The sequence below is a fragment of the Symphalangus syndactylus genome, chromosome 5 (genome assembly GCF_028878055.3).
Source record: "Symphalangus syndactylus isolate Jambi chromosome 5, NHGRI_mSymSyn1-v2.1_pri, whole genome shotgun sequence".
Taxonomy (NCBI): domain Eukaryota; kingdom Metazoa; phylum Chordata; class Mammalia; order Primates; family Hylobatidae; genus Symphalangus; species Symphalangus syndactylus.
The window spans coordinates 20,663,579-20,688,349 of record NC_072427.2 but is presented as its reverse complement, the minus strand read 5'-3'; the positions used below and the strand labels follow the sequence as shown (position 1 = coordinate 20,688,349).

General features: G+C 55.4%; 1 protein-coding gene across 3 annotated transcripts in view; it reads right to left on the bottom strand.

The window, feature by feature from the left end:
- Nucleotides 1-4,015: 4,015 nt before the first annotated feature.
- The window catches only part of KLHL25 (kelch like family member 25), a 38,501-nt gene continuing 17,745 nt past the window's right edge, over nt 4,016-24,771 (bottom strand). For 2 of the 3 annotated variants that reach the window (XM_055277335.2, XM_055277337.2), the window contains exons 2-3: nt 12,803-14,607; nt 4,016-5,721 (exon numbers count right to left, since the gene is read on the bottom strand). In XM_055277335.2, the coding sequence (XP_055133310.2) occupies nt 12,827-14,596 (1,770 nt within the window). In that variant the 5' untranslated portion in view covers nt 14,597-14,607 and the 3' untranslated portion in view covers nt 4,016-5,721; nt 12,803-12,826. Of the gene's footprint in view, nt 5,722-12,802; nt 14,608-14,719; nt 14,794-24,771 lie in introns of those variants that run through there. The other variant, XM_055277338.2, reaches the window with a different exon arrangement.

Below are 24,771 nucleotides of genomic sequence, written 5' to 3'. Positions count from 1 at the left end.
TCAGGCAAATGTCACAGCTGCATTTAACAGTGCTGGCTTTTTGGTATGGCTTCAACTCCCATTTTAAAAAGCTCACTATTTGCCATGGGAAGTGGGGAGATGGAGAGAGGGAGAGACAGGACCTGCTCCTCGACAGTCTTTGATGAGGCCCTAGTTAGGGTTGTACAGATGAGAGACACACAGTACCTCAATGTTCACTCTGCAGAGTGGACAGACGCGGGGCCAGCTTGGAAAGCTCTGAGGAAGCTCACAGGAGCCGATGTGGAGAAAGTGCGGCCGTGGAGAAGTCACCCATGGCACTCGCTCTCGGAGCCTGCATTGATCCTGAATGCACGTGTCAGGATAAGACTGTGCCATCCTGTTCCCTCTGCGGTCCCGACGCTGGTAGAGCCACCGCAGGGTGGGCTTGGCGGGATGTGGGACACATCCTCTTGCTCTCATCTTCCCTGGTTCCCCACCAGCCCTGCAAGCTGAGTGGGGAAGCTGTGATGAGTCTACTTGGAAATGGCTTTGGAGCCCTGGGTCCTGGCATGGAGCTGGTGCCCATCAATAGAATTACTTAATCTATCGTGCAACCCAGGAGTGTCTGGAAGCTTCTCTGGGTAACAGAGCAACGCTGCTTATCTCCTTTACCTGCAGAAAGGACAGGAAAGGAGTCCAGCCCTACTCAATTCAACTCAAAAAAGCCACTGCTCCCCTACTGCAAACCCTCAGGGGCCCGAGTGCCAGGTGCCAAACCCAGGCCAACCCCAGGGCCAGAGCAAGGCCCCCCAGGTTCAGGGGGCCTGAGCAGATGGGGCCAGACACACAGAAACCGCCAGAGCTTCTGCTGCCATGCTGAGCATGTTTCCTCAGCTTTAAAATGGTGACCTCAACAGTGACCTGGGGCTAGGTGAGGTGGCTCTCACCTGTAATCCCAGCACTTTGGGAGGCAGAGGTGGGCAGATCACTTGATCATTAACCTCAGTCAGAAGTTAGTGAAAACAAAGGTGTCATTCTTCTCCCACCGAAGTGCATGGACCCCCTGAATTTGATCCCAAATCCCAAGTTAAGAAGCCTGAGGCCTATTCTAGGCTTTTCCTTGACATCCCAAAGGCCAACAAGGCAAGGGAAAATGCAGGACAATACTGTGCCCGTTCTGGGAAATTCACCCAAATCACCCTGGCTCCCTGGGCAGGGCCTGAACCTCTGCAGGTGCCATGGGCGGGCCAAGCTGCAGGTCAGGTAGGGCTGGGCCTGATGGAAGAAGAGCAGCTAGGGGGCCGATCACCTTCATGGCCTCTTCAAGTTGGAAGAGACCATTCCCACCTCCTGAAGGAGAGAGGCCGGGCAGATCCATCGGGGCTGGGCGTGGGGCCGGGGCTGGGACATGATGGACGGGGCATGCAAGTTTCTTCCTCTGCGAAATATCCCCCCAGGGATGATCCAGAAGAACCAAGGCTCTTTCCAAGCTGCGCTCAGTAGACAACTGCTTCTGAAGAGGTTGCTTCTTTCCCCACTATGATTTACAGCCTTCAGTGTTGAGCAAGGGGTGGTTGCCATACACCCTTGGGGTGGATGACTCTGGGCTCATTCTTGTCAGTTCCTGACCAAAGAAATGTCCTTTGAAGGCAGGGAGACCTGGCTGAGCAGCCAGGTGGAGGAGGCAGTTGGCTACCCTCTCCTTGCCCTTGACAACTTGACAGTCCCCCCAGGCAGGCTCTCAGGATGCCAAAGCCTCCAAGATGGCCCGTTTTCTTTCCTGCATCAGGCACAACCCAGGAAAGCTCCACTGGCCATCTTGGGACCGAGGTTTCCGGGGAGACCTTGCCCCATCACTGATGAGGAAGGCACCTTCTCCCTTCCCCAAGCCCCATTCCAGACTCAGTCTGACCCCTGGGAGGCCAAGGAACATGGAGCTAGGCCTGCTGGGCAATGACTGGAAGCAACACTGCTCCCAGCCCCCACAACGTAGCATATGGCTTGGTTTCAAATCCCAGTTCCACTGCTGCAATGTGACGGCCATTCTCCCTCTGTAAAGGGCTATCTGGGCATTGGTCATGGTGTTTAGTGCTTTACAGAACTTGACCTCAACTCTTAACCCTGCTATCATTAAGCCTTTATCAGAGAATCAAGTGGTTTAACCAAGCTTGAACATACATGAGAGCCACACGAGAGCTTGAACTCAAACCCAGGTGGGCCTAGCTCCAAGTCCACATTCTGTCAGTTGCAACGGTGTTACCTCCTCCTCCTCCTTCTAGCATGAGACCTTGGGCAAGTTACTGTGACCTCTGGACCCATTTCTTCATCAGCAAGAAGAGGACAAGAATGTCTACCTCCAGGGGTCACTGTGAGGGTTAAAGGAGGTAATTATGCAAAGCACTGGCCAGTGGGCAGCACACAGTCAGGGCTTGACAACTGCTTGACAAGAAGGGTTTGACAAGAGCCAGGATCTTGGCAGATGACGGCCCTGCATGCTCCCAGAGAAGCGGGAGGCACGGCGGTGTGCCCGGGTTCCTTCCAACCCCTGACCCAGCATGTAGACGAAGAGGCTGCTACCTGTCTAATATCTATGCTCCCTTTACTTGGCGTTGGAGTCCTGGAGTTTCCTCGGGGCACTTTCCAGTCCCGCTCGCAGCCAGGCGTGGATGTGACTGAGTTCTAGCTGTTGGGAAAATGCAGAAGTTATGGTACAACTTCTGGGTCATGCCCTTAAAACAGGCTTGCCCATCACTTTCTCTCCTCCCCTTTCCACTGGCTGGAATGCAGATGGGATGGCCGGGGCTGGGATGGCCAGGGTGGACCAGGAAACCGCTGCCTTGCATGGAAGACGGCAGGGCAGGGAGAGACGGGGTGGGAGTTGGAGAGAGAGGGGGACAGAGTTGGAGCCCTGTGGGCCGCAGCTGGCTCACACTCACCCTGTGACTGCGTGACAGGGAACTTCACCTCTGCTGCTGTCAGGGCTGTACTCACAGGACTCTAGCTGGAGCCCACTCCCGGCTTTGGATGCCCAGAGTGAAGCGCTCAGGCGTGTGTGGAAGTGGTGGCGTTCACCTGTGGCCCCCACCACTGCTGCAGGAGCAGACAGTGTGAGGTGAGTCCCAGGACGCCCCTCCCAGGGCTGTGCCTCTGGGCAGGGGGAGGGACGAGGCCCTCTCTGCTCTTGGCCCTTCTACACGCACCGTACTCACCTCTGAGACACACCCACTCAAGACCATTCCATTTTCTAAGGAATGTGGCATCATGCCCCTAGGCCAGCATCGGAAGCACTTCTTACACTGTGAAGGCGCCATTTGGATTTTGTGGGCCAGCACACCACTGAGCACCATGGAAGCTACTGCCGAGAGCCACCATGCTGGGGCACCTCCAGGTTCCTGTTCACAGCACAGCCACCCCGCACGCAGGCTGCGCCATGGCAGGGCCTTCTCTGGCTGCCCGCTGTCTGAGGGGCGCCTGAAGGTGAGACCACAAAACACAGAACACGACGTTTACCCGCGAGCATATGCCTGAGCTCATGAGGTTCATGGTGACTATGAAAACGAATGAGAAAAAAAAAAGAAAAAAGAAAACGCACGAGGAGGGCAGGTGGACCAGGGCCCACGGCGCAACCAATGGGCGCAACGGTGCCACGAGCTGGCGCTGCGGCCATGAAGCTGCCTCCTGGAGCCATTTCGCCCCTCTGAATGGTGCTTGGGTTATTTTCAGACAAAGGAGCATCACCTGGAGGTTCTGCCTTTTCGAAAGGATGGACTTACATCCCCAGCTTCTATTTACCAGAGTTTCCAGGAAAGAATCGCTCTCAGGAGGGGCAGACAGGATCAGGAATCTCCACGGAATCAACTTCATGGCTTCTAAAGTAACTTCAGGAGGCACAGGAATGGGGAGACCTCTCATCTGGGTGGGTTCCCCCTTCCCAGCTCATGAGAGGGGCAGATGCCAGCAGGCAGGCGTTGAGCCTTGGCTGGTGGGACAGGACCAAAGTCAGCCACCAGCAATGTCTCCAAGACTGATCCCAGCACACAAGGCAGGCAAAGAATTTTCTCAACTCTTTTTATTAAGTTAGAAAACTGATAAAAGCAACACAACTTTTGGGGAAAGCACCATGGCACGTCCTCTGTGCTATGTGATAAGTGTGCTTTATCTCAATGAAGCAACCCCACGGGTCCAGGCGCCCTCCCTGCAGTCCCCGCAGCCGGGCTCCTGAGTGCGCCAGCAGAGCCGTCCCCTGGGACCACAGCCAGGTGCCTTCGGGCAGCCGACCTGACACAGGCGGGGTCTGCTGGGTCTATAGGGTCCAAGGAGCCCCATGCAGCCAGTGCCCCACGGCGGGCGCGCATCAGTGGGCAAACCCTGCCCAAAGGTCCCAGCCCCAAGAGGCCTCCAGGACCCGCACCAAGGCATGGGGGACACTCGGGGCTGCTTAAGTAACTGGTATGTGGCACAGCCCCCTCCGCGGCCCTAAACCTGAGCCAGCCAAGCAGTGTTCACACTGCAGGTGCCTGGGAAGCCACAAGTTTGGACACCCTGCCCAGCCCCCTGTCAGGGCACCAACACCCCTCCCTCTCAAACGGTGGCTTGGGAGTGAGAGGCGTTAGGATGGTCACTGACACCATCCTCTCCAACAGCCCAGCGCCAACCTCTCCACAGCCCAGGTGTCGGGGAGGTGCTGATGAGGGACCCAGTGACACAGGAGGTGACAGCAATGAACAAATGTTCAGCAGTTCTCTCGGGGCCATTCTTATCTTGGAGCTCAGGGAGCAAATGGGGGCGAAGACGCAAGAGGATGGTGAGGGCCCCGCCACTGTCCTCCACACCGAGATGGATGCGGCCCCGGTGGGATCTGCAGGGGGACACCCTGGGGTCCCTCTGCTGTCTCCAGCTCACAGCTGCTCCTGGTCTTGGAGGGCAGCGCGGTCTCCTGGGGAGAAGCCCCCAGTGCTGCTGGCAGGTGTGTGCCATGGAGTCACTGCTGCTTCTCAGGGTGGGCTCTGAGGAGGGGAGGGGAGGGGTGACCCCCAGGGCATTCGGAGCCTTGAGTCTGCTGCAGGCCCAGCTCCACTGAGTGGCCACGTGCAACTGTGTCCCCACCAGGCCACAGCACTGAGCAAGGCCCTGAGTAGGTGGGCTGGGACTTACAGCTTTGTGGAAGGGGCCCACAAACCTTAGAGGTCTGGGTATCCTTTGCTAATAAGGCCTCGTGGATGTCACTGAGGACCCCCGCAGTTTCTGCACCTTATAAAATCTGTCCTGGTCACCTTTCTGGTCTCAACCCCTGGGAACCTGGTTTCCCAGGCCCGGGACACCATCTATAGATGGCAGTAGAGCCCCAGCAGGGCGGGCCAGGAGGGAAAGGATATGTGGCAGCGCTGCAGCACCGAAGCCCACCCGGGGCTCCTCCCTGCCCCTGCCTGCCCAGCCCCAGTCCAGGACCTGCCAAACAGGCGATCTCAAGGCTCTGCAAGTGTCCTTCTCCCCGACGCCAGGGTCAGTCCTGGTGGCAGTCCATGCCCCTCTGGGAGGTATGTCTTCCCACAAACCACTGCAAAGCTGAAGAGGCCCCCGGGGGCACAGATGCAAGAGATGTGCTTCTTTTCTCTTGCCTAAAGCTCAGAATAGCCCAAGGCTGCTGCTCCCCAGAGCTGGCAGGGCCCCTTCTACCTCTCGGAGTGCTGGCCCAGGGCCAGCTTAGCTCCCGCTGTGGCAGACAAGCCAAGGCCACGCTGTGACACTGAGGGCCGCGGTCTGTGGAAGGAGGAGAGGAAGAGAAAATCAATCAGTGGCCACATTGTACTGTTCTGACCTGATCTGGAACAAAATGACAACGACACAGCTGCCCAGAACGCCGGATCCAACATTCGCCAGCAGCGCAGTCTGGTGATTCAGGTACCCCAGGCCTGCTTTCCCCACTGAGTGTGGCAGATGACTCAGGTGTCAACTTGATTGGATTCGGGGATACCCAGACGCCTGGGGACACATTACGTATTCTCAGTGCTGGAAGGGAAACCCAGGCGGCTTGGTACTTGATTTGAATGGCTGGGCCGCCCTGGTCAGTCTGTGTGGGTGCTTCCAGAGGCGACCTGCATGAGAGCCGTGGCCTGGGTGGGGAAGATCTGCCCTTAGTGCAGGTGAGCACCATCGGATGGGCTGGGGCCCTGGTGGAATAAAAAGCTAAGGAAACGGGAACTCAGGTTTCTTTCTTCTGGAGCTAGGTTGCTCTTTTCCTGCCACCAGGCATCAGAGCTCCAGGTTCTCTGGCGTCTGGGACCTGCTGCCCACCACCCCACCCCCACCCCAGGCCCTTGGTTCTTCATACTTGGGCTGAGGTCTGCCCCGGCTCTCCTGGTTCTGCAGCTTGCAGCCTATCATGGGACTTCTCAGCCTCTATCACCAAGTGAGCCAATTCCCCTAATAGAGTAAGTTCCCTGTCACATACCACTCCGAGGCCCTGAAAGGGAAAAAGGTGAGCCCTCTCGCACAGGGGGGGCATAGGCAGGCGGAGTGCTCTAGCAACCCTGCGTGTTCATCCACTCCACGAGGCAAGCAGCCTCAGCAAAGCAGTGATTAATGGTGACGCTGTCCGGGGTTTTTGGCTTTGGTTGTATTTAAGCTGTATGTGTTAGTTTTACAGTTGTGTCAGAACAAGAACATAAGGGGCTTTCTAGTTGTATGCTTGTGTGTATTAAGTAACCTTAGTAACATTTCAATTACAACACTGAAGCCAGCACTGACGCTCCATGGGACTGTCCTCTTTAAGTGGGGTCACCTCTCCATCTCTCACCATGCTGGGCCCTCTGCTCTCTGAAGGCTGCTTTGCAGGAATTCTGCCCTCCCCACGTGGTCAAGTTGTTTCCAGATACAGAGGCTGGGTTGGGCGACTGAGAAGGCCCCCAAATCCCTTCAAGCTCCTCACAAGTGAGAAGCTGGGGTCACAGAGGCCCTAACCATCCTGAGATGCTCTAAGACGGCAAATCCGAACCTCCGGGGCCTGGCTGCCCGGTCTTGGCCCCGTCCCAGCACGCCACATGCTGACATGTGGTCCCTTCAGGGCAAGGCCTCACTGCTACCTGGAACTAAATAGCCACGCTACCTACCTGGGGGTGTCCCCCAAGGCACCCTGAGTTGCTGAGAGGAATACAGATGACAGCTAGAGGCACAGGGGTTGGGGAGCCTCGGGGCCAGGCTCCTGTGTTCCCTCTCAGGCTGGGTCCCTTTAATTTTTGGCAGGTGCTCCCTGGGGCCTGGCCTCCTCACCTGTGAAATGGGCTAATCCTCCAGCTTGCAGAGTGGACAAGGGTCAGCAGCCGCCCTGCACCTCCTGTGTGCAGCAGGCCTTGGCCAACGTGTATCCTGTGGGTTGCTGGTGTAGGGCCTGCCCCATCGAGGGTGGGATGGTGCTCTATCCCCCAGCCTGGCACAGGAACGAATGACTGCTGATGCCTGGACAGATGGACTCCGTCGCTTAGCCGGAGCACTCGCTTAGCCAGGCCCAACCCTCAAGGCTGGCAGAAACCCCCAGGCCTGTGCTCTGGGATTTCCCATCTGTACCAACTTCTTTTAAGACAGGAGAGAATGTGCTGCACTGTCCCTCCTGCAGCAGTGACGGAGCCCACAGTGGATTCATGAGCTCGGCCTTTCCCAGAGCCAGGACTGGAGCCCTGCCCTGCACCCCAGTGGCTAGGCCCCAGCAACGCCCGTGAAGAGAAGACAAGCTGTCGGCAGCTGGATGCCTGCCTTGCATTCGACAGCCCCCCATGCTGGAGGCAGGTGGGAGAGAAGGGTTGGGGGTCTACGCCTTAAAGGGCCTGGAGTAGGGGGTACCCAGTGGGACAGAAAGAGAGAAAAGGAGAGAATGTTCACAGCAAGACCACCCCTAGTGGGTAAGCGGGGGCCTCCTGCAGCCGCTGGCTGCTATCCCCTAGGCTGTGGATCCAGCCGCAACACTGCAGCAAGGGGCTGCCCTGGAGGTCGCTCAGGTTCCAGCTCAGCAATTCCCCGCCACTTCTGGGCGGCTGCTGGCCAAGCCTGTGCTCTGTGCCAGGGGCGCAGACGTGAGGATGCCCGTGGCCAGCTCCCCAGAGGCGCCTGCAGGCAGGCGGCACACTCAGGGCTCAATTCCTACTCCAGCCCTGACTTGCCATTCATGTGATGCCAACTGTCTCACCTCTCAGAGTCCTAGTGGGCGCCCTCTAACAGCAGGACCTACGACAAGCAGCTCTGGAGAATGACAGGGGACTCGCTGCAGATGCTCACACCTACGAAGAGCTCCAACAGGTGGCCAGGACAGGAAAAAAAATGCTTGTGGACAAACAGGGGCCATGATCTGGGGTGCAGAGGCCACAGTGTGCAGGAGACCTCCTGGTGGCTTCTGAAGCTTACGTCAGAGTCTTGCAGGATGGCTGGAAAGGGGCCTCCAGGGACAGGGGTAATTGGGCCCAGCATGGAGGCAGGAGACTCAGCCATGCTCGTGCGGACTAGTGAGAGCTGGACTTCTCCCCAGCACCCTCGGCCTGATCCCCGCTGCTGTCTAGGAGAACAGGGTCAGGGAGGGGAACGTAGGGAGTGGGGTGGTCACAGAAGCCATCTCGGGCCCAGGCACTGCCAGACGACATTCTAGGTGGCCGATGCACTGGTTGGGGCTGCAGGCAGCCAAGCTCAGTGGGAAGTGCCATGGTCACCAGGGGCGCCCACCGCGACAGAGGTGGCAGGAGTGCTTTGTTTCCACCCTTCCTGGCCCCGTCCTTGTCAAGGACACTCCATCCAGCTCCCCGCGAGCCTTGTCTGGTTCCAGGGCTTGGCCCCTGCCACTCAGATCCACAGCACAGGCCCCGGTCTGCGGCTGCCTGAGTTGGGGGCTCTCCTCTGGCTCAGCCCTGACAGCTCCGCAGTGGCCGCCTGAGCAGCCAGAGCTCTGCTTGCAGCCACTGTGGCTCCATTTCCTGGGGACCCGGGGAAGGCCAGGCAAGCTCAGGCATCGGCTTCTGGGCTGCAGGCCCTTCTATGGAGAGCCCAGCTCACTCCCTGCCTTTGAAGAGAACTCGGACACTGAGCTGTCCAGGCAGAAGCGGGACAGGAGGAGCTTTGCACAGCATGGGAACAACCCAGGGTCATAGTGAGGGGACAGAAGCCATGGGACTGGGGCAGCCTCAGGCAGAGGAGGGGCTGCGTGGAGGGTCTCTGGATGGCCGCCAGGCCCATGAGAAGGAAGCAGCTGGAACGCAGGGCAGTGGCAGAAGCTTAAGAGCAACCTGGACTCAGCGCAGCAGCCGAGGAAGCACACAGCCCAGAACGCCTTGGGGACATGGCTCTGGGATGACAGGGTCTGGAAGTAGCTTCCCCATCAGATCTGGGACTGGCTCAGTCTTGTGTGTCCGCTTCCTCATCCCTAAATGGAGCTGATGGCAGCAATCCCATTACAGACTGAGGAGGACTCCAGTGGGCACAGGGCAAGTGCCTGCCGAGGAACAGCAGTCATGGGTGGACAGGCCTTTCAGAGGGAGGGGCTAAGCAGGGACATCTAGAGGCCCTTGCAGCCCACAGCACCCCAAAACCATCATCAACAGCATCTCCCTGTCCTCCATCGCTACCCCTTTTAAGCTGCTTCTGAAACTGGCAATCATTTGATCTCTATTCTAGTGCTATGAGTAATACGATTTCCACTCCCGTTGTCCAGATGGGGAAGCTGAGCCTCAGGGGAATCAAGTAGACAGTCCAGGGTGAAGCAGCCAAAAAGTCACAACCAAGACACCATGCATGCTCCCCTTCCAGGGTCCCTGGGATCAGAGCAATTCCTGGGAGAGTACATGACTCACCAGGTCCAGCTGACAGGGCAGGGCCAGATGGGAAGGAGCCTCCGACCTGGAGGGTAGGCAGGGGGCAGCCTCTGGTCTGGAGGCTCAGACCAGAGATCGTCTTAGCTGCCTGAGGCCAGCAGCATGGGCCCCCTCACCCTGCCCAGCCTGGCTGGCCTAGGTGGGAGGGGCCTCCATTTCCCACAGGTGACATTCCCCAGGTTTCTAAATGATCTAGAGGATAGCAACAGGGAATTAATGAGGAAATGCCAGTATCCTCTTGGAATCTCACTCCTCAGGAAATCAAGAAATTCGGCAGGTCTGATTTTTCTCCAAAGAGAGCAGATTAAAAAAAAAGAAGAAGACTGGGGGCGATGGCTCACACCTGTAATCCCAGCACTTTAGAAGGCCGAGGCGGGTGGATCACCTGAGGTCAGGAGTTTGAGACCAGCCTGGCCAACACAGTGAAACCCCGTCTCTACTACAAATACAAAAATTAGCTGGGTGTGGTGGCAGGCACCGGTAATCCAAGCTACTCAGGAGGCTGAGGCAGGAGAATCGCTTGAACCCAGGAGGCAGAGGTGGCAGTGAGCCGAGATCGTGCCATTACGCTCCAGCCTGGGGAAGAACGAGACTCTGTCTCAAAAAAAAAAAAAAAAAAAAAGAAAAGAAAAGAAAACAGAAAAGCTGTAAAAGAAAAAAGCGAGCCAGATGTGGTGGCACACGCCTGTAATCCCAGTTACTCAAGAAGCTGAGGAACAAGAATTGCTTGAACCTGGGAGGCGGAGGGTGCAGTGAGCTGAGATCGTACCCTGCACTCCAGCCTGGGTGACAGAGCAAGACTGTCTCAAAAAAAAAAAAAAGAAAAGAAAAGAAAAAGACAAAAGAAAAGCGGTGTTCCTATTCAGGCTGGCCTCTGTGAGCCCAAACACCCTTCACCAATTTGATGCTCATGCTTGGGTCCTCCTTGCCTGCCACCATGTCCCTTTAAGGGACTCGAAGGCTTGGCTGGGTCTGAGTTAGAGGCTGAGCCATCAGCTTCCATTGAGAAGCAATCCCAGCTAATGACTGCCTTCACTGGGTAGAGCTCGCAGCATTTGTATCAGCAGCCGCTGGCTCACTGAGGAAATTAATTTTTCAGCTCGGGCCAGCTCCTGACAGGGTTCCTATGACCTGAAGCTGAGCCCACACACAGGGATCAGTGCCATCGCCCAGCGCTGCAGGATCGTGGGCAGCAGCTCGGCTCCCTCCGGCAGGACAGCTCATCTTGCACAGTCTCGTCCTGTGCTGGAGGCAGAGTGCACCCAAGGGATCTCCTGCCCCAATCCCAGGGGTGTGGGGCCCGGGAGAGCATGAGCCGGGAGAATGGCCAAGGGCTAGTGGCACGCACCCTGGCCTTTCCCAGGCCCTAAACACAGAGGGCGTGTTGGGCACAAAGCCCTTCTCTGGCATCTACCCCAGTACCCTGCCAGGCTGGCCGGGATACCCTTTCTTGTGGCAGGACCTCACGCCAATCCTGCCCCTATTTGCTGCAGGAAGACCCTGACCCCAGCTCAGCTTCTCAGGAGATTAAACCAGCACCAGATGAGACGCTCCTCCTGCCCGTACCTTCCCTTCACTGCAGGGTCTGCAGGGCCTGGCTCAAACTGCTCCCAGTGCCTCTGTCCCACCATCACCTCCCACAGAGTGCCTTCCGTGTCACCTGTTTTCATAGCGATTCCACACAATGACAGCATGGCAGCAACCCACGGACACTCGCTCTGCAGGAAGCCCTGCTCCAAGGCCCTCAAGGATGACCTCGCTTAAGCTAGACACCTGCAGGCTTTGAGGAAGGACTTCTCCCCATCCCTTGCACGCTGCTGAGCACACAGCTGCCCCCAGGAGAAACAGGACTCAAACCAAGGCTGTCTGTTCCTACCATGCAGGCTTTAGGGTTTACAGTTAACAGTTTTTGGGGGGATTCCACCATTTAGACATGGATGTCATGCCTGGTTGGCAATCTTTTTTTTTTTTGAGACGGAGTCTCACTCTGTCACCTAGGCTGGAGTGCAGTGGCATGATCTTGGCTCACTGCAGCCTCCACCTCCCAGGTTCAAGTGATCCTCCTACCTCAGCCTCCCACCTCAGCCTCCCAAGTAGCTGGGATTACAGGTGTGCACCACCATGCCTGGCTCATTTTTTGTATTTTTAGTAGGGATGGAGTTTCACCTGTTAGCCAGGATGGTCTTGATCTCCTGACCTCGTGATCTGCCTGCCTCGGCCTCCCAAAGTGCTGGGATTACAGGCATGAGCCACCGCACCCGGCCAGGACTGACTTTCACGTTGCCCAGGCTGGTCTTAAAGTAGGCTCAAGCCATCTGCCCACCTCAGCCCTCCTAAAGTGCTGGGATTATAGGCATGAGCCACCATGCCCGGGCCTGGTTGGCAATCTTCATACATATCATCACTCATCAGTGCCAGGAGAGTAACACTGTCCTGATTCCTTGGGGAGGGGGCCATTCTCCTGGACTCTGCCTTCGTACATGTCTCTTCCCTTGGCTTATCTTAATCTGTATCTTTCCCCTGTAATAAACCGTAACTGTGAGCTAACAGCCTTCAGCGACTTCTGTAAGTCTTTCTGGCAAAACTGACCAAGGGTGGTTTGGGAGGCCCCCTTTGTTGCACCTGGTGTCAAAAGTAAGAGCAGGCTTGTGTGGAGACTGCACCCTCAGACTCTGCAGGTTGACCTGTGCTCCACACAGCACTGTCAAAAGGTCCCCGGGTGATTCCGAAGTGTAGCCATGTTTGGGAACCACCATGTTGGTCTAACTATGGTTACTGTCCCCATTTTGCAGACTGGTTCAATAATTCGCTCCAGGTTAACTGCAAATAGAAGGCAGAGCCAGGAGTTCATTCCAGAGCATACCAGCCACCTGCTGCCCACCCAGACTTCCCTGGAAGACACGGTGACCTTCACCCAGCGTAGGAAGACGTGGGACTGCATTCCCCCATGACCTTTCCAGACTCAGAGTGGCCGTGGGCTGCCAGGGACTCACCTGGCTGGGCTCGGCAGGTGCTCATCACGCGGGCAGGTGCTTCCAGGTGCTGACAAAGGCCGTGGGAATAAGTGAGTAGGGCACCGTGGTGATGCAGTTCCATGTATCTGAAGTGGGGTCATAGCAGTCCAGAGTCTTACACCTCTGGGTCCCAAAGTAGCCCCCGACCACATACAGCTTGTTGCCGGAAGCCAGGGCATGGCAGGACATGCGCTTGGCAGTCATGTCCCCAATCCGCGTCCACTGGTTGGTCTCACAGTCAAAGCGGTAGGCTGAGGCGGCCGTGAATTCCGTGTCACCTCCCATGATGAAGATCTGGCTGCCCAGGACGGCAGCGGCTGTGTACCGCCAAGGCTGGGGGCACTCGGCCTTGATCGTCCACCTGTTCTCCGAGGGGTCATAGCACTGGACCTTGGACACCATGTCCCGGTGGATGCTGGTTCCTCCGAAAACAAAGAGCTTCAGCTTGGCGCTCACCACCGCGGCATTGCTGACGCCGTCCCTCAAGGGGGCCACCATCATCCACTTGTTGGTCCCAGGGTCGTATTTCTCCACTTGTTTCAGGGAGACAGAAGGTGAGGCCGGGAAGACACCTGCCAGGGACGTGTGTCCCCCCACCACATAGAGACAGTTCTCCAGCTCAGCTGAGCCATGGCCAAAGCGGGCAATCAGCATGGGCGCCGCCTTGGACCATTCCTCATGTACGGTGTCGTACACCCAGACGTCCTTGGAGACCCCGTTCTCGGAGCCCCTGCCCCCTGTCACATAGACCTTGCAGCCGATCGCTGAGGCGCTGAACTCTTTCCGGGGGCTGGGCAGGTCGGCCTTGGGGATGATCTCCTTGGCCTTGTGGTCCACCTGGTAGATCTTGTCACACATGAAGGTCTGGCCCCCCAGGATGAGTAGCGTGTGGCCCGCCTTGCGTGGCCGGGCACAGGGGCTGGTGACCACGCCGTCATTCTGCAGGATCCTGGTCTTGCAGCGCAGGGCCTCATCTATGATAAGCTTGGTGCGCTCGTCTGCCGTGAGGAGGGCCTCGCTGGAGACGGCCTCCTGCAGGCAGTCGGACGGTAGCAAGGCCAGACGCACGCTGCGGAGGAGCTCGGGCAAGTGGACCTTCCGCGGCTCCAGGTCATGCTTCACCCACTGGAGGATGGCCTCGAAGACCACCCGCTCGTCCTCGGTCTCCAGCTCGTCACTCGAGATGAGGTCCAGCAGTGTGTCCTTGGACAGGCTGTTGAAGTCCTCGCTCTGCCTCACCGTCTCAAAGTGCACCAGGCACATGCGCCAGGAGAACTCGTACAGCCGGCGGCACTGGTGGGCGTCCGAGAGCAGCATCATGCCCAGGCAGTTAGAGGGGAAAAGGTTCTTCTCCAGGAACTCGGCGGCAGCGTCCCGCACGTCGTGGAACTGCAGCATGTCGCCCGCCTCCAGCAGTGACTCAGCGTTCTCCTCGTTGATGGCGATGCGTGAGGAGTAGGCAAAGTCCAGCAGCAGCTCCAGCACTTCCGGGTGCAGGTTGTCCTGGAAGTTGACAGTGTCGTCCCGGCTCTCCCGCAGGCCATGGCTGAACATGGCCTCAAAGTAGCGGCTAGAGGCGGCCAGCACGGCACGGTGACAGGGGAAGGCACGGTCGCCCGCCCAGAGCGTGACGTCGGTGAACATGCAGTGCTTGCGAAGCGTGTTGAGGTGGGCCAGCACACAGTCCGGGTGGGAGGCCTTGTGGAAGAGCGTGACGTTCATGGACCCCGTGCTGCTCCGCGACTTGCGGGTCTCATGGACACTGACCGACATGGTGCGCCAGCCTGTGGGGGAACAAGCCCACAGGTCAGAGGAGCCCCTCCTGTCCATCTGCCCTCTCAGGACTCACTCTTCAGCACAAGCCCCCTTGCCCCCTCCCACCCACTCTCTGCTCACCTCTGCTAAACCAAGCTCCTCTCCCGCAACCATGTCGCCAAGGACGACACAGGCAAGAGTGGCTGGGTCTCACCCTGCCCTGCAGAAACTGGTTTTGTTCTCAGGGTATGGGCCAGCTCTGGGACAAACATCTGTGGCCTGCAGATGAGCCACTCCCTAGGCAAGCTCGAGTTGAGGCTGCCTCCCATGGTTAAGAGGACATGCAAACGGTGTTCCTGACTCAGGCAGGTGTCCGGGAAGTGCTAAGTAACTGATGCCTTTGACCGCAGTCCACTCTCATGACAGTCCTCTGCAGAAGCTTCTCTTGTAAGTCCCATTTTAGAGCTAAGGAAGCCACAGCTCAGAGAGGCAAAGAAACTACCCAAACCGCCACAGCCAGGATTTTCACATGGACTGTCCGGATCTGGAGCCTGATCTCTGTGACTAATCCCTGCAGGGTTTGCCGTGGATGCCCAAGCGGAGCCTCACGTACCCACTTCCCTGCTCCCAGCAGGCTCTGCCCTGGGCTGGGCTCCAAGCGGTACTGGCTAGACATCCCCCTTGCCTTGGAACAAGAGCCGCCATCAAGGCCCAAGTGCTCAGTGGAGACATGTTCTCCGAATCCAGGTGTCTCCACAGGGCTCCTTACCTAGCTAGGGCAAGTGATGGCCTGGAGGTGGGGCTGCCAGTGACGCACCCTTGAGACCAAGGCAGAGGCCCAAGATGACAGCAGGACATGCTGAACCCTAACTGAAGTGATCCAGATTTGCCTCAGCAAAGCAGAGAAACATGCAGCCAGAGCTTCCCGGGTCCCCCAATTGACTCCAGGATCTTGGGCCAACGCGATGCCTCCCCTGCCTCCTTTGTCTGCCCTTCTCCACCAGGCCTGGGGACCTGGCGCTCAGAGTGATGTTGTGATGGCCAACAAACAGGTTCAGTGCTTGCTCGATCTAGGGGAATTCCAAAGCCCTGTCATTAATGTCCAGTGAGTGGCATGACCCAAGGCCCCGGTTCAGTACTATGAACTCAAGGCTCAGCCAGTAGGCAGCAAAACTCATATACCTAGAGAAAACATGGCCAACACCTTTGAGGCCATCTCGAAGACCACAGCTACCTGTCCCCCTGACCTGTGGAAGGAGACTGTATTCACCAAGTTTCCCGATCAGGAATTCACTGACCACCTTGTCAAGACCCTCACCAGAGTCTCCATGCAGAGGACCCAGGCTCCAGCTGTGGCTACAACAGCGTTTTTATACAAGAAAAATAAAGTGAATTAAGCCTGAAAAAAAAAAAAAAAGAAAAGAAAACGTGGCCAAAAAGCAAACTGCATTCTAGTATCTTGACCCCCAAAAGCCTGTGCTGCTGTCTTCCTGCTGGTAACGGGGCCAAGAAAAACAAAGGACCCTAAATAACAAAGTTTTTCATTTTTAATTTTCAAAAGTATGTAACTCTCCTGCCGCCTCCCACTCCAAGTCAATTTTCTACTTAGGTAATAATCTGGTAAAGGTAGGAAACGATTTCACGCGTCAATGAAATTGTAAATGAGTGTCCGACTACATGGCTCTCTCTTGCTCACTCCTCCTCTGGCAAAGAGGCAGAGAAGCCACAAATTGACGAGATTAGAGCTAGCAAGGTCTCTGCTTCTGGGCTTAGGCAGAGAGGGCACAGACGCCGGAATGGCCTTGCTGCTTGGACCCCCAAGCTCCAGGTAGACTGTACACCGAGGACCGGCCTAAGACACTGCTGTCCAAACCTGCAGCCCACAGGCCACAGGGCTCTGAGGCTATATGCGGTTAGCCCTTCTGGGGGTTGGGGCGAGAGCACTGGACGCAGGTCCCGGCTGTATCCTGGCTCCACCTCCATCCTGTACCTCACTATTATTTTCTTGTAAAGTGAAATCCCCATCCTACTCAGGCCTCCACAACTCACTTGTTGGCAACTATTTCCTGGGTGCATCCTCGAAGCTGGGCCCTCAGATGCAGTGGCACAGGGCCTTGAGAGGCTGTGCTGATCTAATCTAAGGGAAGCTTTGCAAACAGCTTGGCCCGGGACTGATCAGAATTGCCCAATCTGAATTCCAGACCCTGCGACATTTCCCCAAATCTTGTTGTGATTGCTAAACCCTCACTCCAGTTTCCTCACTCCAGACCACCCCCTTGGTGATCAGACAATTTCCCAAATGTGGCCCTGTCCCCTCTTGCCCCACCCAACAGTGTCAGGACATTTTAAGAGGCATTTGTTGCCTCTGGTGTGCAGACCGTGTTGGGGGAAACATGGAGAGCCAAGGACCAGGAAGAACGCTAGTTCAAGCCCTGGGACTCCTAAGCCCAAGCCCTCTCCACTGAGGTCACGTTCAAGGGCCCTGACGCTGAGGTTTGGCTTCAGTTCCATTATCAACACACCTGTGCTTCCAAGGACCTCCCTGCTCTAGGTCCCTAGGCACCTCATCGCACCTGCCCCCTGCCCCACCCTGGCCCTGCCGGGAGGGAGGCTGGTTCTGAGCTTGGGCTGAACAGTAGCTTGAATGCCTGGGCTTGGACACTCCAAGTGTGGGGCGAGCCCCTCTGGGATTCTTCTTACAGACAGCCCGAGCTGGAATCCCAGCTCCTCACCTTAGTAACTATGGCCCTGGAACCACCACACCTAGAAGTAACTCCACTCTGGGGCACTGTGTTAACTGGGCTGCTTGAGAGGGCAATGGGCAGGACAAAGCAAGACCCAGAAGACCGAGAAAGCCAAAAAGCAGGGAAAATTGAAACAGAGCAACCACAATGGTCCAGAGAAGGAGGCAGAGCAGTGACCTCTCCAAGCCAACAGTGAGCGGCAACCCAGGGTCCCAGAGCTGACAGATATCCTGCCAAAGTCGGCGCCAAGAATGCCTGCCTGCTGACGCAGATGCTGGCAACTCACGTACACACCCAGGCAGGTTCCCACACCCCCTAGACAGCCGCCAGCCTGGGGTACCTCTGTGCCAAGGGCAGAAGCACCTGCCCAGTTGTTTCCCCTGTTTGTCCCGTCTCCTTCTGGGCAGCGCCTGCCCCTGAGCCAGTCTTCCACTGATGGCAGCCACTCACTCACCGACTCAGCCTGATCCCAAGTGAGGCACTGGAGCCCCACTTTACAGGCAAGGATGCTGAGGCCCAAACAGCTTCTGGGCCTGTTATTTGTGTACTGTCTCCCCAACTGCACAGGAGGCCCAGAAAGGCAGGGACCATGTGTGGGGCTCACTGATGTGACCTCAACACCCAGGACAGATCCCAGCACAGAGGTCACTTGACTTGATGGCATGGACCTGTCCATCTCTTCCTATGCCCATGATGAAGCCCTGAGCCACAGTACACGAAACTCATTCACATCAACTCCACCATGACTGCCAGCCCAGCCACTTTCAAGACCCAGAGGAGAGGAAGGCCGAGGCAGTGGTGAATGCTGCCCAGGCGGCTGCGACACCTGACATGTGGTAGACACGTGTCATTTTACTCGCACCAACACAATGCCACCTCCTCCTCGCACTCACGCCCTGACTGTTCTCTGGGAACCACCTGCCTCCAGGCAGCTCAGCGGGTGGGATCCCGGGATGGGCACTGGGCCCCGGGTGCTGCACATCACTGGGCCCTGGGGATCAGGTGGGGAGTGGACACGTGCCAGGCCTGGCTGATCAGCTAGTGTCATCTTCCCAACCGCTGTGATGGGGCCTACACCCAGGACAGACCAGTGGGACTCTATACTAAGATGTTCACTGGAACTTTGAGGAACGAAGCAGGCCCTTTCCCTAGGACTGCTGACTAGACTGGACCAGGGCTGGGAGTGGGAAGGGGTGACAGCCGTGTTGCCACCTACCCAAGATGGAAGCCTGGGCAGAGGGCCAAGTGGAGCCCTGTGGTCCTCTGGTCTGCCCCCCTTTGCTAAGGACTGTCACTTAAGGACTCACAGGGTCATCAGTGCCCTGAATTGGTGATCAGGGGCTGCTTGTCTCGGTAAGCGGTCTTAGCTGTGTGTCCCTCCACCCCTTCCATCCAGCACCCAGAAGAATGGTTGTGTGTGATTATTTTCAGTTGCTCAAGATATATGTGTTCAGTAACAGTGACGTACCCAGCCTCATAGCAGAGCCTGGGGATGCAAAAGCAGCCTAAGCCAGAGGCTCCCAGCGGCAGGGGGTGGGGAGCATGTGAGAGGGCCCAAAAGCAGGCCCCGGGAAGCCTCCCTGTGCCCACAGCTCGCGTCTTTGGGGCCATAATCAATCAGACACTCTCACTCTGCACATATCACAGAATTGTTCTGATGACCTAAGCATCGTCCTGAGCTTTGATGGATTTAAGGCACATAGTGTAATTGTACAATGCTGCAATGCCACAAACCAGCAACTCTTCACCCTGCTACGAGGGGTGCATCCACCTTGGACAGCACTGCTCCCCAGGGAATCCTTACCTACAAACTCAGCTAAAATGTACCGGGTAACAATGTGCCCAGCTCCCTTCTCCAGAACATCTTTGGAAAGTTAAATGCATGAAGAAACAAACTAGCCAAGGGGTGAGACTTTCTGAAGAAAACTTGCCACACTCACAGAAGATTCCAGTGACCGAAAGCGAAAGGCCTATCCTGAGAGAAATAGGAACCTGGATGCCATCAAAGCTGCTTTTTCTGTGCCAGTCTCAGGAAGGCCTGACTTAGTATGGCTGCAGCACTAACCCCTTCCCACCTGCCTCCACTAACCAGGAGTTAGCAAGGCTCAAAACGAGGGTGTCAGCTCCATCATTCTTCACTAGAGGATGGGGAAAGGAGAGAGACACGGGGCTCAGCCTGCATAGTCCCCAGGCATGAACAGCTCAAATTATCTCCGGAGCTCAGGGCCACGGCCAATCCGTATGGCCCCCTGGTACAAAATGAAAACCCCTCCCTAATCCCGCAGTGCGATTTTCTTTTTTTTCTTTTCTGTTTTTTTTTGAGACGGAGTCTTGCTCTGTCTCCCAGGCTGGAGTGCAATGGCGCACTCTCGGCTCACTGCAACCTCCGACTCCCAGGTTCAAGCAATTCTCCTGCCTCAGTCTCCTGAGTAGCTGGGATTACAGGCACCCACCACCACGCCTGGCTAATTTTTGTATTTTTACTAGAGAAGAGTAAAAACATTGACCATGTTGGCCAGGCTGGTCTCGAACTCCTGACCTCAGGTGATCCGCCCGTCTTAGCCTCCCAAAGTGCTGGGATTACAGGCATGAGCCACTGTGCCCGGCCAGGGCGATTATTTTTAGTTTGCCAGTGTATGCCAGTGTACCTGCAGTGTACCAGTCTCTGGGTTAGCAGGAAAGCACCTTTGGAAACTCGGAAAAGCCAAACCTGGCTTTTGGGCTTTTTGAGAGATGTGGCTCTGGGCCCAAGCACAAGACTTAGAGAGGAAAATGCAGCTGAAATTCAGGCTGCATGAGGCTGGGTGCCCTTGTGCAGTGAACAACCCGCACAGTGGTTCATGGCCACCCTGCAGGAGCCGATGCTCACAGAAACCCAAGACACGGCCTTTCCTGGCACCAAGTATGCACTGGGTGCATCGGAGTCAGGATTCCACCAACAATGACTTCATGAAAACATAGAGCTGCAAGGACCTCAACATGTCCCTTTGCCAGGACTTCCATCATTCCCGTTTTATTGATAAGGAAACAGACTTAAGGCCACATTCTTGGAACTTGGGCCTAACTGCAGACTCTGAGCTCCTAATTCCTCAGGAAGGCGGAGGTGTTCAGTAAGCAGTGGGAGGAAAGGAGATGGAAAGATGAACTCCTTGCTCTCCTGTCCCCTCCTGAGGGCTGGCAGCGCATATTAGGTAGGATGCACCAGCCACCTGGCCTGAGGTCCCCTGCCTGGGTTTCAGAGGCTGTGGGGGCAGCAATCATGCGTGAGGGCGCCCAGCCAGGTTGCTGCCTTTCAATGGCCTGTTTAAAAAAAAAAAAAAAAAAAAGCGGCCAGGCGTGGTGGCTCACGCCTGCAATCCCAGCACTTTGGGAGGCTGAGGCAGGCGGATCACAAGGTGTAGAGTTCGAGACCAGCCTGGCCAACATGGTGAAACCCCGTCTCTACTAAAAATACAAAAAATTAGCTGGGCATGTTGGCACACGCCTGTAGTCCTAGCTACTTGGGAGATTATAGCATGAGAATTGCTTGAACCCACCAAGTGGAGGTTGCAGTGGGCCGAGATCACACCACTGCACTCCAGCCTGGGCGACAGAGCGAGACTCTGTCTCAAAAAAAAAAAAAAAAATGCAGGCAGGGCACAGTGGCTCATGCCTGTAATCCCAGCACTTTGGAAGGCTGAAGGGGGCAGATCAGCTGAGGTCAGGAGCTGGAGACCAGCCTGGCCAATATGGTGAAACCCCATCTCTACTAAAAGTATAAAAATTAGCTGGGCATGGTGGCACGCACCTGTAGTCCCAGCTACTTGGGAGGTTGAGGCAGGAGAACTGCTCAAACCTGGGAGGTGAAGGTTGCAGTGAGGTGAGATTGTACCACTGCACTCTAGCCTAGGCAACAAAGCAAGACTCCGTCTCAGAAAAAAAAAAAAAAAAAAAAAAGCGGGCAGGGCACGGTGGCTCATGCCTGTAATCCCAGCACTTTGGGAGGCTGAGGCAGGCCTACCACCTGAGGTCAGGATTTCCAGACCAGCCTGGCCAACATGGTGAAACCCCGTCTCTATTAAAAGTATAAAAATTAGCTGGGCATGGTGGCACGCGCCTGTAGTCCCAGCTACTTGGGAGGCTGAGGCAGAAGAATTGCTTGAACCTGGGAGGCGGAGGCTGCAGTCAGCCAAGATCGTGCCACTGCACTCCAGCCTGGGCGACAGAGAGGCTCCATCTCAATCAATCAATAGCAAAAAAAAAACCTTTCTGCATATTTATTCAATATTGTATCTTGTTATTTAAACTGTAACTAATCTGAATTATATTTTTCAATGTGCATATTTATTTAGTTTGGTTTTGTTTCATCTTTTTATTGTGAAAAGATCTGAGGCCAGGCACGGTGGCTCACACCTATAATTCCAGCACTTTGGGAGGCTGAGGCGGGCAGATCATGAGGTCAGGAGATCGAGACCATCCTGGCTAACACAGTGAAACCCTGCCTCTACTAAAAATACAAAAAAATTAGCTGGGTGTGGTGGCAGGTGCCTATAGTCCCAGCTACTCAGGAGGCTGAGGCAGGAGAATGGCCTGAACTCAGGAGGCGGAGGTTGCAGTGAGCCGAGATGTCACCACTGCACTCCAGCCTGGGCGACAGAGCAAGACTCCATCTCAAAAAAAAAAGAAAAAAGATCTGAAACCTGCAGTGAAGTCACAAGAATTGTGAAATGGCACCTTCTGGTCTCAGGTGGACAGTTTGCTGGGCAGTACTTAGACCTCCCAGCCCTCAGCCTCACCCCAGCTTCCTTGCCTCACTTTGGCCCCCATGACTCCTGCACAGGAATGGGCTGCCCATGGGGCAGTTCTAGAATGGAGCAAGGATCAGGGAAAGGCTGAGAATGTCTGCTTCAGACAATGCTTGGTAATAAACGGGCTTCCCCTTCAGGCAATCCCATGAGGTCCCTGCATCGAATAGCTCCCAGCCAATGCCCACCCCAATAGCACAGAACCACAGCCCTTTCGCAGCCTCTGACAGTGCACGCAGTGAGACCACCTGGATTCACCTGCTTTCCTGAGGTCAAGATCAACAGTGCCACCAACCAATGCTCTCAAACTTGTGTCTCCTTCCCCACCCAGACACAGACCCAGTGTCCCTTGTGGACAATGAATCAGAGGATTACTCTACACATGGCCCTACCCATCAGCCTGCAGCCAAAGCCTGGAGAGTGAAGGGAGGTCCCGACAGACCCAGAGGGGCGGCCGATGTTTCAGTGCCTTCTCCACATGCTCCAGCCTTTTTACTTAACGCACCCAAACATTGAGCATACTTGAAGGGCAGCTGCTTTAACTTCCAGGATTGAGTCCCAGGGTGACTGCAGCCTCTGGTCACCAGGGAGTGGAAGCTATGATTACAAGTTGAGAGGGACGCCTTCTCCACTCCAGAGGAACGGGTTGGGCGGTGCACCATGCTGGGCCCTACCCAGTTTGGTGAAGCTCTTCTTCACAAAGAAGGCACAGAACAGGAGGTAAGGGGTCAAGCCCTGTGAAACTCTGCTGGAAGATGAAGCAACACTTGCTGCTAAAAGTCAGTAGGGGATTCTGGCCAGGAAGGGAGCCAAATCAAATGCATGACTATCATGTACCTGATACTGTGCTAGGCATTTTACATACAAAATTTAATCCTCACAACCAAGCTCAACATGGTTATGACTTTCTGTCTTAATCAGGATGGATGAGGTTCTGCTGCAGCAAGGAACAACTCCCAAATCTCAGCAGCTGTACAGGAGAAAGATTTTATTTCTTGCTCATACTATTAATACATGCATCATGGTTCAGGCAGTGATGAGTGTTCTCATCAATCCCACTCCTAGGAACCCAGATGACAGAGCTGCCACCATGTCACCAGTCACTATGCCAAAGGGCAGAGAGAGAGCTCTGTAAAGCATAGCACCGACAATTAAATGCTTGGCCTGAAAAGACACACAGCACTTCTATTCACATCTCACTGGCCAAATCCAGCTACACACCTTCACTCACCCACCAGAGCGCCAGAAAGTCCAATCCTGCCATATGTCACATCATTTCTGTAAAAAATTTACTGATAAGAAAATAGAAGCTCACAGGTTAATGATAACGGCAACAACAGTGCTAATCACAGTTGCTTAGTACGATATGCTGGGCACCGTCTCAGCGCTTCATGTGTTAACTCACCTCATCCCTACTCAGCCTTAGGTATAAACATCGTCTGCGTTTCACAGCTTAGGAAACTGGGCAGAGAGGTGTTAGGCAATTTGCCCAAAGCTACACAAGGAGTGGGGGCAGAGTCCAGGGCTCTGTCTTATTGAGTCTGTTCCCACAACTACACTATGTGAGCTCACTGACCCAAGACTGGGGAAGGGACAGTGTTCAAATCCAGGCCATCCCTCTCTTTGCTGAGCACCAAAGGGGACAGAAGAGAGGTCTGTGGGGCCTCAGCCCTGTGTCCACCAGCAGGTCCCAGAACCAGGACACTGTCCTCTCCGTCTACCCCTTAAGCAGTCCTTCTCCACCAGCTTCTGTGCAACCAGGACAGAGGGATCCCGAAGAGGATTAAGCTCCCAGGCCCCATGATATCCACTTCTCTCCTATGGGTCACTGGTCCTGGTAGGGAGCAGCCTCTGTGATCAGACAGGGAATCAGGATTGAGAAAGCTCACCTTAGAGAAAGGACCTATCCAGGACTTGCCCAGCTACTCAAAGGCAACGTATGGATTTGGCCAGCTCCTTACCAACAATTTTTTTTTTTTTTTTAAAGAGAAGCCATCTTGCTAAGAAGAGAAGCCAGCAAGCCCTCCCATGGGAGGAACTGTCCAGGCCACACATCCAGCCCGGGGCAGGTGCAGATAGATGCAGCCATGGGTGGGCAGCACCTGCCTTTCTGCCCAGTGTCCTGTCTTCTTGAGTGGGAGCTCCACAGACCAAGTGAGAGAGGCCAAAAGCCACACCCAGGAGCTCTACTGTGTTGTCTTTTACTGACATAACAGTGAGGAGCAAGACAGAAAAGACACTTATGCCCTAGAACCACACTGCCTGACCAGAGTGAGCAGGGAGGAGGCAGTGGATGGGGACATACAGCTTAGTTCTTGGGGAATGAAAAACTCTTCTTCATTGTATGTATAAGGCATAGATATACATGTGGTATTAAAATGCAACGAGGAGGGTGGGTGCAATTAGGAAAAAACATCTAAAATGGTTTAGGGGTAGGGAGGTGCCAATAAGATTGAGAAACACTGCAAACCCAACTACTATTTTCACTTTGGCTTATTATTTTCAGCTTTTATCCCAAAACAAACACTTTTAAATTATTTCAGTTACAGAATACTATTTTACACTGATTTTACCTCAACTTTTCACAGAGTTGCCATTTTCCTGTTCTTCCCTCACTACTGAACAAAGACTGATTAAGGCCTGCCAAGTGCAGGCACTGGGGACC